This window comes from Choloepus didactylus, chromosome 1, assembly GCF_015220235.1.
Source record: "Choloepus didactylus isolate mChoDid1 chromosome 1, mChoDid1.pri, whole genome shotgun sequence".
Taxonomy (NCBI): domain Eukaryota; kingdom Metazoa; phylum Chordata; class Mammalia; order Pilosa; family Megalonychidae; genus Choloepus; species Choloepus didactylus.
Genome location: NC_051307.1, coordinates 61951141 through 61966363, shown reverse-complemented (window position 1 = coordinate 61966363; position 15223 = coordinate 61951141). Strand labels below are relative to the sequence as shown.

The 15223-nt window shown below is 41.4% G+C and overlaps 1 protein-coding gene across 13 annotated transcripts in view; it reads right to left on the bottom strand.

The window, feature by feature from the left end:
• ST3GAL6 (ST3 beta-galactoside alpha-2,3-sialyltransferase 6) overlaps positions 1-15223 on the bottom strand; it is a 94155-nt gene that overhangs the window by 2057 nt on the left and 76875 nt on the right. For all 13 annotated transcript variants that reach the window (XM_037834194.1, XM_037834223.1, XM_037834266.1 and 10 more), the window contains 4 exons: positions 8912-9007; positions 5814-6000; positions 5572-5709; positions 120-272 (listed from right to left, as the gene is read on the bottom strand). In XM_037834194.1, coding sequence (XP_037690122.1) covers positions 120-272; positions 5572-5709; positions 5814-6000; positions 8912-9007 — 574 coding nt within the window. The remainder of the gene's footprint in view (positions 1-119; positions 273-5571; positions 5710-5813; positions 6001-8911; positions 9008-15223) is intronic.

Sequence of the window (15223 nt, the reverse complement as noted above, 5' to 3'; positions counted from 1 at the left end):
CTCCACCAACTTGTCAAAACTGTATCCTCGCTAAAATGAGACAGTAAGAAGATGGAATATGAGGTTTCCAACTCTAAACATCAAAGATTATCCCAAAGTATAGGCTGTGTATATATTACCTTATTCATCAAAGACATGGTGGCATTCCCATAATAGTGCAAAGGACTCTTGAGTTCAGAAAAATTGTATTTAAAACCAGCTAGGTGAACTTCATGACAGATGTGAAATGCCAGTGTGATGGCAATAATTCCTGTTGTTGGGTGTTTGGGTTTCTGGAGGGAAGAAAAAGGAAAGTTTTCAAAAAACTGAAAAAAAAATTCCAAACAAGCTATTTGTTTCTAATGCATATTTGAGTGAAATAATCTTATAAAACAGGGATTTCTGAACATCTACTCAGGGGAGAAATATTTAATTAAACCCTCATCATGTCCTACAGCTCAAGCCCAAAACAGAATACATATATATCTTCAGCTCTGACAAAAGTGTGGTTGATAGCTTAAAAAGTCTCAAATAAAGCTTAACTGTAGTATTTGTTCAGTGGACAACTGTCAAATGAAGGCTCAAAGAAAAGGATACTCGCTCCCTTATTTTAAAAACATGAGTCAGGCTTCCTTGTGGAAAAAGCAAAGCCTAGGAATTTTGAACACATCGTACAAGATGTGAAGACAGCTTAACCCACCAATGGACAGTCATTGTAAAGGATTCATATGTATTAGCCTTAAAATAGCTCTATTACATAATACTGATATTTTAGACTAGCTCTAGAATTAATCAAGCAACTTCAAAGACAAAAATGTAGTAGTATCCAACTAGAAAATAAAGATTCTAGACACATAGCAATGTTACAATCAACTGGATCATTATCAGTTTTAAAAAAAGAAACCAAGTATAACCCCTTATACACACACAAATCTGAAAACCACTGTAATAGATATTTGACAACGGTTTTGGCATTTTAAGTTTTAATTCTCACTGAGGTGGCCTTCAAAAGCAAGCACAAACTATGTCTTCTAACTTTTTTGCACAATTCAAGATTTCCTTTCAATTTAAACGTATCTTATGGGTTACATGGAAATTATACATGATTGATTTGTAGGAAAAGAAAATCAAAGAAGCAAAAGAAAATCAAATGAATTCTAGGAGGCAAGTTTGTCTGAATGCATAACAGTATTTAGCATAAGCTTTCCCTTAACCTGTGCACTATTGTGACTGCCACAAGCCTTCACCATCTTCCTAGAGAAGAAAGCTGATTAGGTTAAAAATTTAGGAGCCATCCACTGATTCCACTTCTCCCTTTTCCTTCCCCGTTTTCAAGTCCTCTACCTGCTTTCCTCACACTTCAGATTCCTTGATCCATTATTATCATCATTCCCTTATATAGACCTTCAGTTCTCTTGCACTTATCACTTGCAGCACCTGTAATTCATCTGGCAGAATCTTAACTGATTAAAACCAATTCCACACCCACACATTAGAATACAGCAAGAGAAAAACAACATGCTGCCTGGCTGCACTTTAAATTAATGACTGTAAGTCTCATGTGGACATTAAGTATATCCCACAATCCAACTGGGTTCCTCTAGTAAATTTCCATTCCTACTTTCCAAAATGACTATTTTATACTTTTCTATCCTCCAACTGCCCTAAGCCTCCTTCCTACTTCAGGTTGACAACTTAATCCTTATTTTTTCTAAGAAAACAGAGCTATCAGACAAGAGCTACATAATCTTCTCTCAAAATCTGCCGCCTTACCAGTGTCCACTCATATTTTTGTTCGCTTCTCCTCCAATGGATGGTATCTGTTACTCCCTACAGTCAACCCCTTCACTAGCGTACTATATTATATCCATCTCTCTTCTCAACACTTTGCTTCTACAATTACTCATTTTTTTCCCTTCATCACCAATATTTTTCCTTGACTGGGTCATCTCCTGCAGCATATAAACATACCATCTGTGCCGGTTTGAATGTATTGTGTCCCCCAAATGCCATTATCTTTGTGGTCTTGTGTGGGGCAGACCCTTGGGTGCTGGTTGGATTTGCTTGGAGTGTGCCTCACCCAGCTGTCGGTGATAATTTTGATGAGATGTTCCCATGGAGGCGTGGCCCCACCCATTCGGGGTGGGCCTTGATCGGTGGAGCTATATAAATGAGCTGACTCAAAGAGAGGAAAGAGAGTGCAGCTGGGAGTGATGTTTTGAAGAGAAGCAAGCTTGCTAGAAAGGAACGTCCTGGGAGAAAGCCGTTTTGAGGCCGGAGCTTTGGAGCAGATGCCAGCTGCCTTCCTAGCTAACAGAGGTTTTCCGGACACCACTGGCCGTCCTCCGGTGAAGGTACCCGATTGCTGAGGTGTTACCTTGGATGCTTCGTGGCCTTAAGACTGTAACTGTGTAGTGAAATAAACCCCCGTTTTATAAAAGCCTGTCCATCTCTGGTGTTTTGCATTCTGCAGCATTAGCAAACTAGGACAGATTTTGGTACCAGAGAAGTGGGGTGCTTTTGCTGCTGAGTTTGCAAATACCAAACATGTTGGAACAGCTTTTTAAATGGATAAGGGGGAATTTCTGGAAGAGTTGTGAGGAGCTTGATAGAAAAGGCCAAAACTGCTTTAAAGAGACTGTTTGTGGAAATATGGACTCTAAAGATACTTCTGACAAGGCCTTGAACACAGATGATCAATGTGTTGTTGTGAACTGGAAGAAAAGCGATCCTTGTTTTAAAGTGGCAGAGAATTTGGCAAAATTGAGTCCTGGTGTCAGATGGAAGGAAGAATCTGGAAGCAACAACCTGGAATACTTAGCTGAGGAGATCTCCAGACTACGTGTGGAGGACGTATCCTGGCTTCTCCTTGCAGCTTATAGTAAAATGCGAGCAGAGAGAGATAAACTTAGAACTGAACTCTTGGGTTCAAAGAAACCAGAAGTTGATGGCTTGGAAAATTACGAGTTTCCAGGGGGGTGGAATCCCAGAAGCTACAGCCCAACGTGAGGATGTAACCAAACATGGAACCCAGCCACCATTTCAGTACAAGCCAAGATTGGAGATGGAATTATCCAGAAAGGATTTGTGGAAAGTCCTATTGTCTGATGGCTTTGACCCCTGCATGCTTTATGCAAAGCCAACGGAATTTTTGCGAGATCTTTACAGACAGAGCCATTGCCGGTCTGGACTGGAGGAGACAGACAAGGAAAAAATTGAAGGAAAAATCTCTTCAAAGACAGAGCCATGGAGGTTGAGGTCTGGAGTCAGGAGGTCTCGGGCTGGGAGAGCGGAGCAGCCCACATGCATGGAAAGGGTGAGTTTGTCCTGGAGGTCGAGGGCGGGCTTTCCGCCTCAATGCTCTGGAAGAGTTTTGCCACCTCAGGTCCCAAAGAGGGTGGAGCACATTTCCAGGGAATTGAGGAGAGCCTGGCTGCCACCCCACTGTTCTGAAGGGGTTGAGCGTGTGCCCTGGAGATGGAAGGGAATCCGGGAGCTGCCCCGAGGTTTGAGGAGGGTGGAGCCAAGAAGGTGGTCTCCCCAATGTGTGGAAATGTTGGAGCACTCACCCAAGCATTTGGAGAGAAAAGGGCTGCCACAAAGGCCCTTAGGAAGGGTTAGACTCCCGCTCTCTCAAGCCCCAAGGATGCAACATCTTTCTGTTAATGACTCTCAGACTTTGAAATCTAATGGAGTTTGTCCTGCAGGTTTTAGGAACTGTTTTGGTCCTGTTAACCCTGTTTTCCTTACTGTTTCTCCTTATGGCAATGGAAATGTTTATTCTATGAATGTCTCTCCTTTATATATTGGGAGCACATAACTTGTTCTAAGTTCACAGATCCACAGCTAAAGAAAAATTATGCCTTAGGACTGACCATGCCTAAACTGATTTTGATGGGATTTTGTACTTGACTATTGTTACTGAGATGATGTAAGTTTCTGTGATATTGTGATGAAATGAATGTGTTTTGTATTTGGAAAGATAATGTCATTTTGGGGTCCAAGGGGTGGAATGTGCCGGTTTGAATGTATTGTGTCCCCCAAATGCCATTATCTTTGTGGTCTTGTATGGGGCAGACCCTTGGGTGCTGGTTGGATTTGCTTGGAGTGTGCCCCACCCAGCTGTCGGTGATAATTTTGATGAGATGTTCCCATGGAGATGTGGCCCCACCCATTCGGGGTGGGCCTTGATTGGTGGAGCTATATAAATGAGCTGACTCAAAGAGAGGAAAGAGAGTGCAGCTGGGAGTGATGTTTTGAAGAGAAGCAAGCTTGCTAGAAAGGAACGTCCTGGGAGAAAGCCGTTTTGAGGCCGGAGCTTTGGAGCAGATGCCAGCTGCCTTCCTAGCTAACAGAGGTTTTCCGGACACCACTGGCCGTCCTCCGGTGAAGGTACCCGATTGCTGAGGTGTTACCTTGGATGCTTCGTGGCCTTAAGACTGTAACTGTGTAGTGAAATAAACCCCGGTTTTATAAAAGCCTGTCCATCTCTGGTGTTTTGCATTCTGCAGCATTAGCAAACTAGGACACCATCTATCTTAAAAACAAAAATGAACTTCTTTGACCCTATGTCCTCTATTGCTCTGTTTCTCTGCTTCCTTTTAAGCAAACACCCTTAAAGATTTGTCTCTGCTTGCTCATGTCCCACGTTCTCTTTAACTCACTTCAGTCAGGCTTGCCTCCTCTTTCTTACCCTTGTCAATGTCACTAGTTATGACATCCATGTTTCTAAAACCAGGGTTTATACGTGCTCAGCCTCTGGCCAGCATCTATGTGGCTGACCTCTTTCTTGAAATACAGCAGTGTCCTCACATGACTTCTGGGACACCATGTTTTACTGGAACTTGATCTAGTTCAGTTAGTCCTGCTATCATCTCTGAGTATGAACAGGAGCTTCCTATCCTTTTGGAATTGAAGACATTACCCCAAACAAAAAGCAAGGGACAAATGTGATCATACTTCACAGAGGAAAATGCCAGGAACTAAAAAATCACAAAACAAACATTAAGAAGCTGTCCTTTCTCATCTAAATGACCAAGAAATAGGGCTTTAATTTATATTTATATTTAATTAATATTTATGCTTTTTGACTTAAGAATTCCACATTCAGCAATCAGTCCTACAGAAATCATGCAATTGTGCAAAACACCCTATAAGCACATGCGTTGCTGTGCTTTTTATTACAAATGTTTCTCGCTGTTTATTCATTTATTGATTTAGCCTTAAAAACTAAGCACTTGTTCTGATACCAGTCCTGCTACTCTGGGCACATGCCTGCCCCATCAGCCCACCCAGTCACACTCTCCTGGCTACAAAATATTGAAGGGGAAATTATGAGAGATGAGCAAAAGAGACATACAGAAGAAGACCCCAGAAGTACCCTACAAGGGCAGGAAAAACAAACTCCACTTGAGATTCTTTTTCTTGAAGGCTGTATAAAGATAATATCCACAGATTACTAATTTCACTAACCTAGATGTGGCCTTCAGAAGCCACCTCATGAATAGCAGTCCTCATACAGCTTAAGATCCCCAGGGATCCTCTACCATGGCCAGATCCTTGTTTTGAAATTGTGCAAAAAAACATACGTACCTGATTTTTGGGAAAGGACCTTGGGAAATGAAGTAGTTCATAAGCTGCCATTCTGATAATGAAAGGATCTAATATTCTTAATTGATAAGGTTTATAGATCAGGTTTAAGGCTGGTTTCTTCCAAAAGCCATTGGTGTTCTGAAATAAAGTAGTAATATAGAAAATAGAAATGTGTGCCCTTTTTTTAAGGGAAAAAAAAAACCTGAAGGTATTCTAAAGGCAGATCAATTTTGCCAACTTACTATTTTGCCACCCGTCAACAATCCCCACAGCCACTTTAAATCAAGTGGCTTAAAAGCAGTAAGAATCGCCGTAGTATTAGGATCATTTTGACTGGGCTCTGAAAAAACTGATTCTGGATAAAAAAGCCGGAAGGTTGTCCTTCTCCCAACTTCCTCTTCATGTCCTAAAACAGGACCATTATTCATTCTGTGGGGAGTAAAACATACAAGATTTGTAGACCAAGTGCAGTATGAACCATTTCTATCAGAGCCCTCAGAAGTTTCAGAGTTGGACAATCAAATACCAGCCATTTATCCTGTGCCACAAGCAGTTGATCAATCCTTTCTCATATAATGGCCAGTGAGATAAATCCATTTAGTAAAACAACTACTTGCTCAAAAGCAGAAATATTCATTTGTATTAGAAAGTTACTGTGAAGTCAAGAATAATTCAGTCTTACCTCTAGGAAACGGAAGACTAAATAAAAGAAATGGGAACAGAGAATCACAGAATACAAGAATTAAAAGAGATCTTGGAGGACAACCAGACAAAACCTCTTGGATTTACAGATAAGAGCACTGAGGTCCAGAGAGACCCATGGTCATGTGGCCCTTGGATGTGTGGCTAAGGGACTATCCAAAAAGAATCACATTTAAGGTGATTAAAAGTTAAAGACCTGTGAAAACTGTTGCACTTTGAAATAAAGTAGCATTATACCCAGGCATAACCAAATGAAGGTGCATTATTAGAATTAACTAAAGAGGACCACAAAGCATTTACTGTTGGGTTTGTGTGTGCTCAAAGCCAAGGTTAGACATGTACTATTTATGCACCATGAATGCAAGCTATAAAAAAGAAAGCTTTGTTTCCAAAATAGTGTCCCCCAGGAGGATAAATGCTGTTTTGTTCTTTGTTCCCTCACTATATGTAATATAAGACAGTCTTAACACTTGAAATGACTTTCATAATGTTGTCCAGTGATGTTTTCCCACAAGGACTTGCTGTGATTCTAAGTGACTAGATTTTAGGCAATTATGGGTAAAGAAACTGAATGCTTCAAAACTGTTCTGTGGATAAATTATCACAGCTTCCTTAAAGTGGATAATGAACAGAAAATAGTGTGACCTCACTAGCAGCTTGTAACCCTGCAAAACCTCTCCAGCCAGGCCATCTAAATACATCGCCCCAGTGTGCTAGTGTTCCCACCCCTCAAAAGACTATCCATAACCACCCTCAAAACACACATATTTACCCCAGATGATGACCTTGCCATACACTTTCACTGAGAAAATGTAGAAACATCCTTATTCTCCCACCACATGTACGGGACCTCAGTATCTATACCCACAATCCCTGCTTTCCTTTTTGTTAGGTTCAAGGGCACTTGTGTTCTGGACCACGTCCTCTTCCCTCTGCACCACACCAATCTCTTTCTTTACTCATTTTCTGTTTTTACAAAACAGAACAAAAAACCCTCCCTTGATTGCATATCCATCTCCAGCTACCATCTCATTTCACAACTTCCTTTCACAGCAAAACTTCTCAAAAGACTTGCCTATACAGGTTTCTCCACTTCCTCAGCTCTCATTTTATCCTTAGTCCACCCCAGCTGGCTTCTCCCCACATCATGCCTCCAAGCTTGCTCTTGTCAAGGGTGACAATGAGCTTCACGTTGCCAATCCAATGGTCCTTGTTTTACATGACCTGTCAGTCCCACTGGACATGGCGCTCCCTCCCGCTGTCAGGAAACACTTTCCTTTCTTGACTTCTGAGATCATCTTCTCCTGGTTTTCTTCCCACCTCACTAGTAGAATCTCCCCATCCTTTTTACTGCTTTTTTCTTTGCTCAACCCCTAGGTGTTCAGTGCTCCAAGGTTCAGCCCTGGGCCCCCTCTTCTCTCTGAGTCTTGCCCTCGGAAATCTCACTCAGTCCTATGGTTTAAACAAAGCCTATAGGCTATCAACCATCAAGACTTTAACCTGTTTATCCAACTTCCTACTTTATACATCTTCTGTAAATCTAATAGGTATCTAAAAATTAAGCATGTTCCTTCAGAAGTCTTGATTCTCCTCTAAACCTGCTTCTACTCCATTTTCCCCCAACTCATGTTACCACCATCCAGGCACCCTCTAAAACCAAAAACCTAGGCGGAGGCATCCTTGGTTCCTTTATTCCCCTCATTCCTCACACATGATATCTCAACAATTCCTGACAACTCTATCTCCAAAACAGCTCTCCAACCTGTCCACTTATCTCCTTCTCTGAGAAGACAATCTTGTTCTAAGACAACATTGTCTCCCATTTGAATACAAAAACCTAACTGGCCTCCCTGTTCCAGCTTTGTCCCACACATTCCATTCTCCATATCACTGCCAGAATATTTTAAAGACATAAACCAATCACATTGCTCTCTTGCTTACAAACTTTCCAGAGCTTCCTGTTGTACTTAAAATAAAACCCAAGCTTCTAATCCTAGCTTGCAAAGCCCTAACAGCCTGCTGCTTGCCCACTTCCTCAGGACCAGACTGTACCACTCTCCCCCTGCCTGCCCTCCCCAACCCCAGCCTCACTGGTTTTCTTGCTGTTTCTCTCAAGCCCAGGATCACATCCTCCTTAGGACCTGCAGCAAACATCCTCTCTCTGAACTGCTCTTCCTTAATCTTCATATGGCTAACACTGTCTGGTCAGTTAAGTCCAGCTTAAATGTCACCTCCTCAAAGTCGTCATCCATTTCAAAGCAGGAACTCTTCTATATCATATCATTTTTTAAAGGTCTGTGTGGCATTTATTACTACATTTGCTTATTTGATTACTGTTTTCCTCCTTCAATTTGAATGTTACGCTCCACAGGAAGCAAGAACATTGTTCTTATTCATTGCTATATCCCCTGTGCCTAGAACTATGTCTGGCATATTAAAGGGCTTAATAAACATTCACTGAATGAACAACCTGAAATCTAGGCCTACTGGACACAACAACCAAGAGACAAGGTTGCATAATCAATCACATTAACAAATCTAAACAACTCTCCTTCCTTTTAAAACACAGCTGTACTAAAGTTAGGAAACCATATTCTTTTGAAACAATTCCAGGTTAGGAAATAAGAAATACATTTACCTTATTATTACATCATAGGAGTCGATTTTTTCCCCTAATGTCTTATTCTTCAAAACTCCTCCATTACCAACCACCACACACCTTTTACAGGGCACGCTGTTGGGCAAACAGACAAGTGAGAGATTGAGCCATCTTTTACAGAACTGGGTGATTCCAAGAATCTGTTCATACTTTCATGAACCCAATGCAATATTTCACTTGTTCACAAGTAGAAAAAGAACCAATTGTGTCTTATAGGTCTAGGGATTTATCAGAAAAGTGCAAGACTGACAACATAGCATTTCACAGGAAGAGTATATCATCACAGCCTCTATTAACTCTTATCAGCCCACACATATGTCTCATATGATTCTCATAACCACCCATCGAGGTAAGTAAGCTACTCTTATGCCCATTGTACAAATGAAGTTTAGAAAGCTGTTAGGTAGCATTTCAAAGTCACACTCCAAAAGAGGTGTAACCAAGACTTGGATCCAGACCTTTGAACCACAAAAACACCCCTCAACAGAGGATGCTGCATGTTGATAGCATTACAAATGTGTCTTACATTATACGTGTACAGATTTTTCACCAGTGTTACCCATTCCCCTGAGATTCTACTTCTGGGTTTCCTTTGCATCCTTGTAAATGTGGAGATGGACAATTTAGAGTCTGGTTAGGCAAGCAGTGCTCCCTGGCACCCTGCTGATGCTAACTTCAACTCTATAAATGTGCTCTGGTCCTTGGAGCTTAACCAACACAAAACTAAATTTCACACTACATTCCCAGCAAAGAACTTCCAAGTAGGACATGCATGGGGACTTTTTCTTCCTGGCTGTGAGCAGCCCAGGACCATGGATCATGCACAGTCAGCTCTCAGTAAACACGGGCCTGACCCATCCACCTCCCGGCTCTTAACACCACTCAGCCAGGCCTGGAGAAATGAGAAACTAGATCCTGTCCCTCCACTCTAGGAGACAAAACTACAAAAAGGAAGGCTCTTAGGCCTTCATGATATGGAAAGTCTAAAGGAAAAAATATTTCTCTAAGAACCAAGAAAGCAGCAGACCAGAGGAACTCAAGAACTTAAGGCTGTTGGGAAATTAATGAGTAGCAAAAATGTACAAATGCCATAGTATTTTTAAACACAGAGAATGCAAGAACAAATGAACCATTCTGAAGAGCCACATATTGGCCCTGACAGGTTAAGAAGAGACAATATACTCATTCCTATACTCATAAGTTTACCATTTTTATTTAGGAATTATTTAGCTCATCTATTTATTTAAGTTTTTTAACACTTTAACTTAGAAAAACACTTATTTTAATAGTTTTTAAATGGGGATTCTTGCCTCTCCAACATTAAAGAGTCATGCCTAAAACCACTGCCTACTTTGTTACAAAAACCTAATGCACCAGAGTTTCTTCTGGGGAACAGAGGGAAAGCATGTCCCCAGATACTCCTTGAGGATTTGTTCCCAAACCTTACAGCATGGACATGTCACAATGTGTTCTAGAGATGGTTATTTTTTTTTTTTTTAATGTGTTTTTTACTAAGAAAGTAACACATCTCTAGGTATTTTTATATTTAGGTTTCACTTCAATCCCAATTCCAAGAACCCAACTGTATCAAGGGCTCTTTGCTCTGGCCATTCCTTGCATCCAGCCTCTCCAACCTCCTCCTGAGGTATCTCCTGCTTATGGTCTCAGCAGGTTTGAGGATGTGGGAGAAAAAAATGGACAGGAATCATACAGACATTACCCCATTCAAGAGAACTCCAATTCCAAAGACTCTTTATAGTTCAATGTCATCACATTTATAGCAATTTCACTTTCTATTTTCTACTCTACCAGCTTTGCAATGGGATGGGTGGGTGGACAGAAGGTCCTTTATCATAGGAAAAGCTTGTTAATGCCTTTGAAAGGAAATCTTGTCAATGAAATTCCACTTTTCCTCCTGGTAATGTATATTGCAAAGGTCCGCACATTTTTCTCATGATTTTATATAACTCTTTTGGTTATGTCCCTAGGACTACTTCTTGGCAGTGACAGCTTATCAGCAGCTGGGGTTCACAGTACCTACGACTCTGGGAAACATGTAATGGTACAGAGAACTGCACACCTCATAACTCTGTGTTTCCCTCTCTCCCACCCAGCACCCACATATTACATACAGATGGAGTGATTCACCCTTTCCTTGGCTTCATGCACTTAGCCTTGGCCCTGTCTTCCCCGGCTTCCTTAGGGGAATGACTGTCTAACTTCACCATCTTTAGTTAACACAACTTTGACACACAGTTTCAGGTAACTGTGAATCACTAGAGGGCAGGAATGGTAGCTTTTATAATTCTATATCCCCACAATCAAAACACTTCCTGATTCACAGGCTTTCCAGTCTAGAAGTTGGCTTGTTTCTTGCACTAAATGTGGAGGAGGTCCTTTGTCTACTCTGCTTTTAGAGAAGCAGATACTGTTACTCCTCCCCCCTCTCTGGGAACAGATTGGGAAATGCACATGCCCCAAACTGCTCACCCAGAAAAATAACTTCAGCATGTCTGAACCCGTTAATGGGAAATCTGAAAAGCTGCTGAAAGAGTAATGGTAAAAGATTACACTTCCCCCAGGCAAAAGGCATTTTCCTCATAAAGTCAGGCAAAGCCAGAGGAGTTGCCACCCTATTTGGAGGGAAACAGCAGCATCATAAATTTCAAGGAAGTAAACTTGAGTTGATCTTCAAACCAACTGTGATGCATGTTTTCTGAATGCTGTTTGACATTCGTTTTTCCCTTCAGAAGCATCAAACTCATTAAACATATTACTTCTTCTCATTATAATGATGCATGGCAGACCCTATTAGTCATACTCCCAACACCCACGACCCCACATGCCTGGCTAACAGAGCCCTGCGTTCCTACAGCTACAATGATGATCCCATTTACCGTGACTAATCATTGATCCAGAGTTAGCCATGTGACAATTTCTAGGCAATGAAGTATTAGAGGAAGTCTCTTAGATGCTTCTGGAAAAGACTTTGTCCCTGATAAGAGAAAGATATGAGCAGAACACTTTTTTTTTTTAACCTGCCACTTCCTTTCTGATTAGACTCTGTCATGCAATAACATACAAACTTGGAGCAGCTGAGTCAACTTGCAACTAAGAGGGCTAGGCAAAGAGATCCACAGAGAAGCTGCCCTGGAGCCTTGATATCACTGAGCCATTGTTTCAAACCTACAACCAGAGCCATTCCATATGAATGTGCAAGTTGTACGGTGTCCAGCTTCAGAGAATGCAATTTGGAAAATTATATGTGTGAACAGTTCTCCCTGGAGTTGTTCAACCCAGTCAGTGCAGCCATACACAGCCAGCTCTGCAAGCTGGAACTACAAACCACATACCTGAAACCCTCATGTCTGTTCTAAAGGGAGATAACAAATGTCCACGTTGTTGAAACAACTCTTAGTCAGGAATGCTGTTACTTGTGACCAGAAGATCCTAAACCTTGTGGGATGGACTATGGGTGGAGATTTGATTACTGGTTCTAGTTCCACCATTTGCCATCTCTGGGACCTTGGCCTAGTGATGTAACTTCTCTGATCCTCAATTTACCCTTTTGTGAAGTAAGGGAATCACTGAGGTCTTCTCTGGGGCTAAAATGTCACTATTCTATATTGCATGTGACCATCTCCTCTGGCACGTGTAATATTATTTCCGTATCCTTACCCAACTTCTGACCACAGGAGCTGCCACAAAACAGTAACTGCTCTTGCCTCTTTACCACATATGCCTCTCTGCTGATACAGAATCACAACTTCCCCCCACCTCAATATATCCTGCTGTCTGAAAATGCTGCAATGTAAAGAAACCCTACAAAATAGCAGGCTGCCTAGAGTAGTGACACACACATCAGTATTCCTTACAAAGTTAGGATGCTTTTTAATAAATATGCCACTAATCTTAATTTTTTTATTTTTTAAGTATTCTAAGGCCATGTGCCCATCCTGGCTGGTAGCCAGTCTAACCCAGCTCTGCTCTCATAATGGGTTCTGCTTGAGTGAGCAACCATGCAGCTTTAATTTTTTTTAACTTGCATCTAGAAATGATTTATAAATAATGCAATGCCAATGTGTAAAATTTCCTTTCAATTTCTGTAAGGTCAGTATTGCCTCAAAGAGTAGGAAGGGCCTGTTTCCAAGAAAGCAATAGAGCAACTGATGTGGAAGGATTTGTGTGGTCAGTTGAGACACTAGAAATTCCAATTAAATCTAATTCCAAAGGGAAGCTAGGTTTCCTTTCATTATCCTGGGAGTGGGACCAGTAGGCAACATGTTGTTGCCTTTTGCATCCTGCCTTTCTGTGGCCCTCACTACCATCCTCCCCCACCGGCTGCCTTAGACCCCGTTCTGCCCCTATCTACATGGCTTGTCCCTTCCAAAATTTGTCCCTTAGAAAGTGAGCTCAGCTCCATCAGATTGCTTTATAAAAGGTGAATAGTTCCAACTTTGCTCTTTAAAGATCCCATCACTCTGATTGTGGAGGTATAGATGAGGAAAACAAATAAAGAGAAACTATTCCAGGCGTATTGGAGCAGCTAAGTTTGGGCAGACTGCTCCTTTCCGGCCTCCTGGCCTTCTCCGTGAGCATCCAACCAGGATAGCTACCCGAAAAAATTCCTGCTTATAGAAGTTTTTCTTTTCTCCTACAACATGAAACCTACAAATTCTTGAAAAGCTCTAGAAGTTTCATATCAGCTCTTACAGTGCCAGCCTGAGTCCATTCTTAACTTCATTTTTGCCATCTCCAAAGAGCATGTAAATGTCATCAATGACAACAATGTCTTCTTGTAAACTCTTCCAGCTTCAATTCCTCTTTTCCCAGTGCTGCCCAGGCCCCTTGGTCTGCCTGCCTTCATGCCAAATGGAGTACTTGGAGGACTTCTCTGGTGAAGGTTAAAGGGAGTCTGCTTAATCCATATAAAAGCCTGTGCTGTCAAGGAACAAAGCTCCCTCAGCCCATCAAATTAATCTCAAAATGGGCACTGATTGGAAGGGAAGGGGTGTGGAAACTAACAGCTACCAAGCTGCACATCTCTTGCTGAGCACTTGTATGTGGAGCCCACCTGGCCTCAGGTCTCTGAGGCAGGTGTTAATGAAATCACGAATGGTGAAACTGGAAGATGACTAAGGTTAAATAACATGGCCAATGCCATGCAGTCAACAAGAAATGGGGCTGGCTTTGAACCTGGTTTGGTCTCACTCAGATAATTTGTTGTACACATGACATCATGCTGCCTTTTGATCAAAGTGCTGTGGAGGCTAGAAAAAAATTTAGAGGGTCACTTCAACCACCCCTGCTCCCTTTGTTAAGCTTTTTATTTTTTTTTTAATTATGACATAATTCAGATAGCATAAAATCCACCCATTTAAAGTATGCAATTCAGTGGTTTTTAGTATTTTAAAGTTGTGCAACCATCACCATGATCTAATTCCAGAAAACATTCATCACCCCAAAAGGAAACCCTGTACAGTTAGCAGTCACTCCACATTCTCCCTTCCCCTCAGCCCCTAGCAACCACTAATCTAACTTCTATCTGTATGCATTTGCCTATTCTGGAGATTTCATATATAAAGACTCATACACCATCTCACACCAATTAGAATGGCTGCCATTAAACAAAGAGGAAACTACAAGTGCTGGAGAGGATGTGGAGAAATTGGAATTCTTATTCATTGTTGGTGGGACTGTATAATGGTTCAGCCACTCTGGAAGTTAGTCTGACACTTCCTTAGAAAACTAGATATAGAATTACCCTTCGATCCAGTGATTGCACGTCTCGGTATATACCCAGAAAATCTGAAAGCAGGGACACGAACAGGTATCTGCACGCCAATGTTAATAGCAGCATTATTCACAATTGCCAAGAGATGGAAACAACCCAAATGTCCTTCAACAGATGAGTGGATAAATAAAGTGTGGTATATACACACGATGGAATACTACGCGTCTATAAGAAGGAACGATGTCGTGAAACATATGACAACATGGATGAACCTTGGAGACATACTGCTGAGCGAAATAAGCCAGGCACAAAAAGAGAAATATTATATGCTACCACTAATGTGAACATTGAAAAATGTAAAACATGGTTTATAATGTAGAATGCAGGGGAACTAGTGATAGAGAGCAATTAAGGAAGGGGGAACGATAAACCAATAAGAACAGATAAGCTATCATGGGTAAATTTCATGTTCTGGGAATGCCCAGGAATGACTATGGTCTGTTAATTTCTGATGGGTATGGTAGGAACAAGTTCATAGAAATGTTGCTATATAAGGT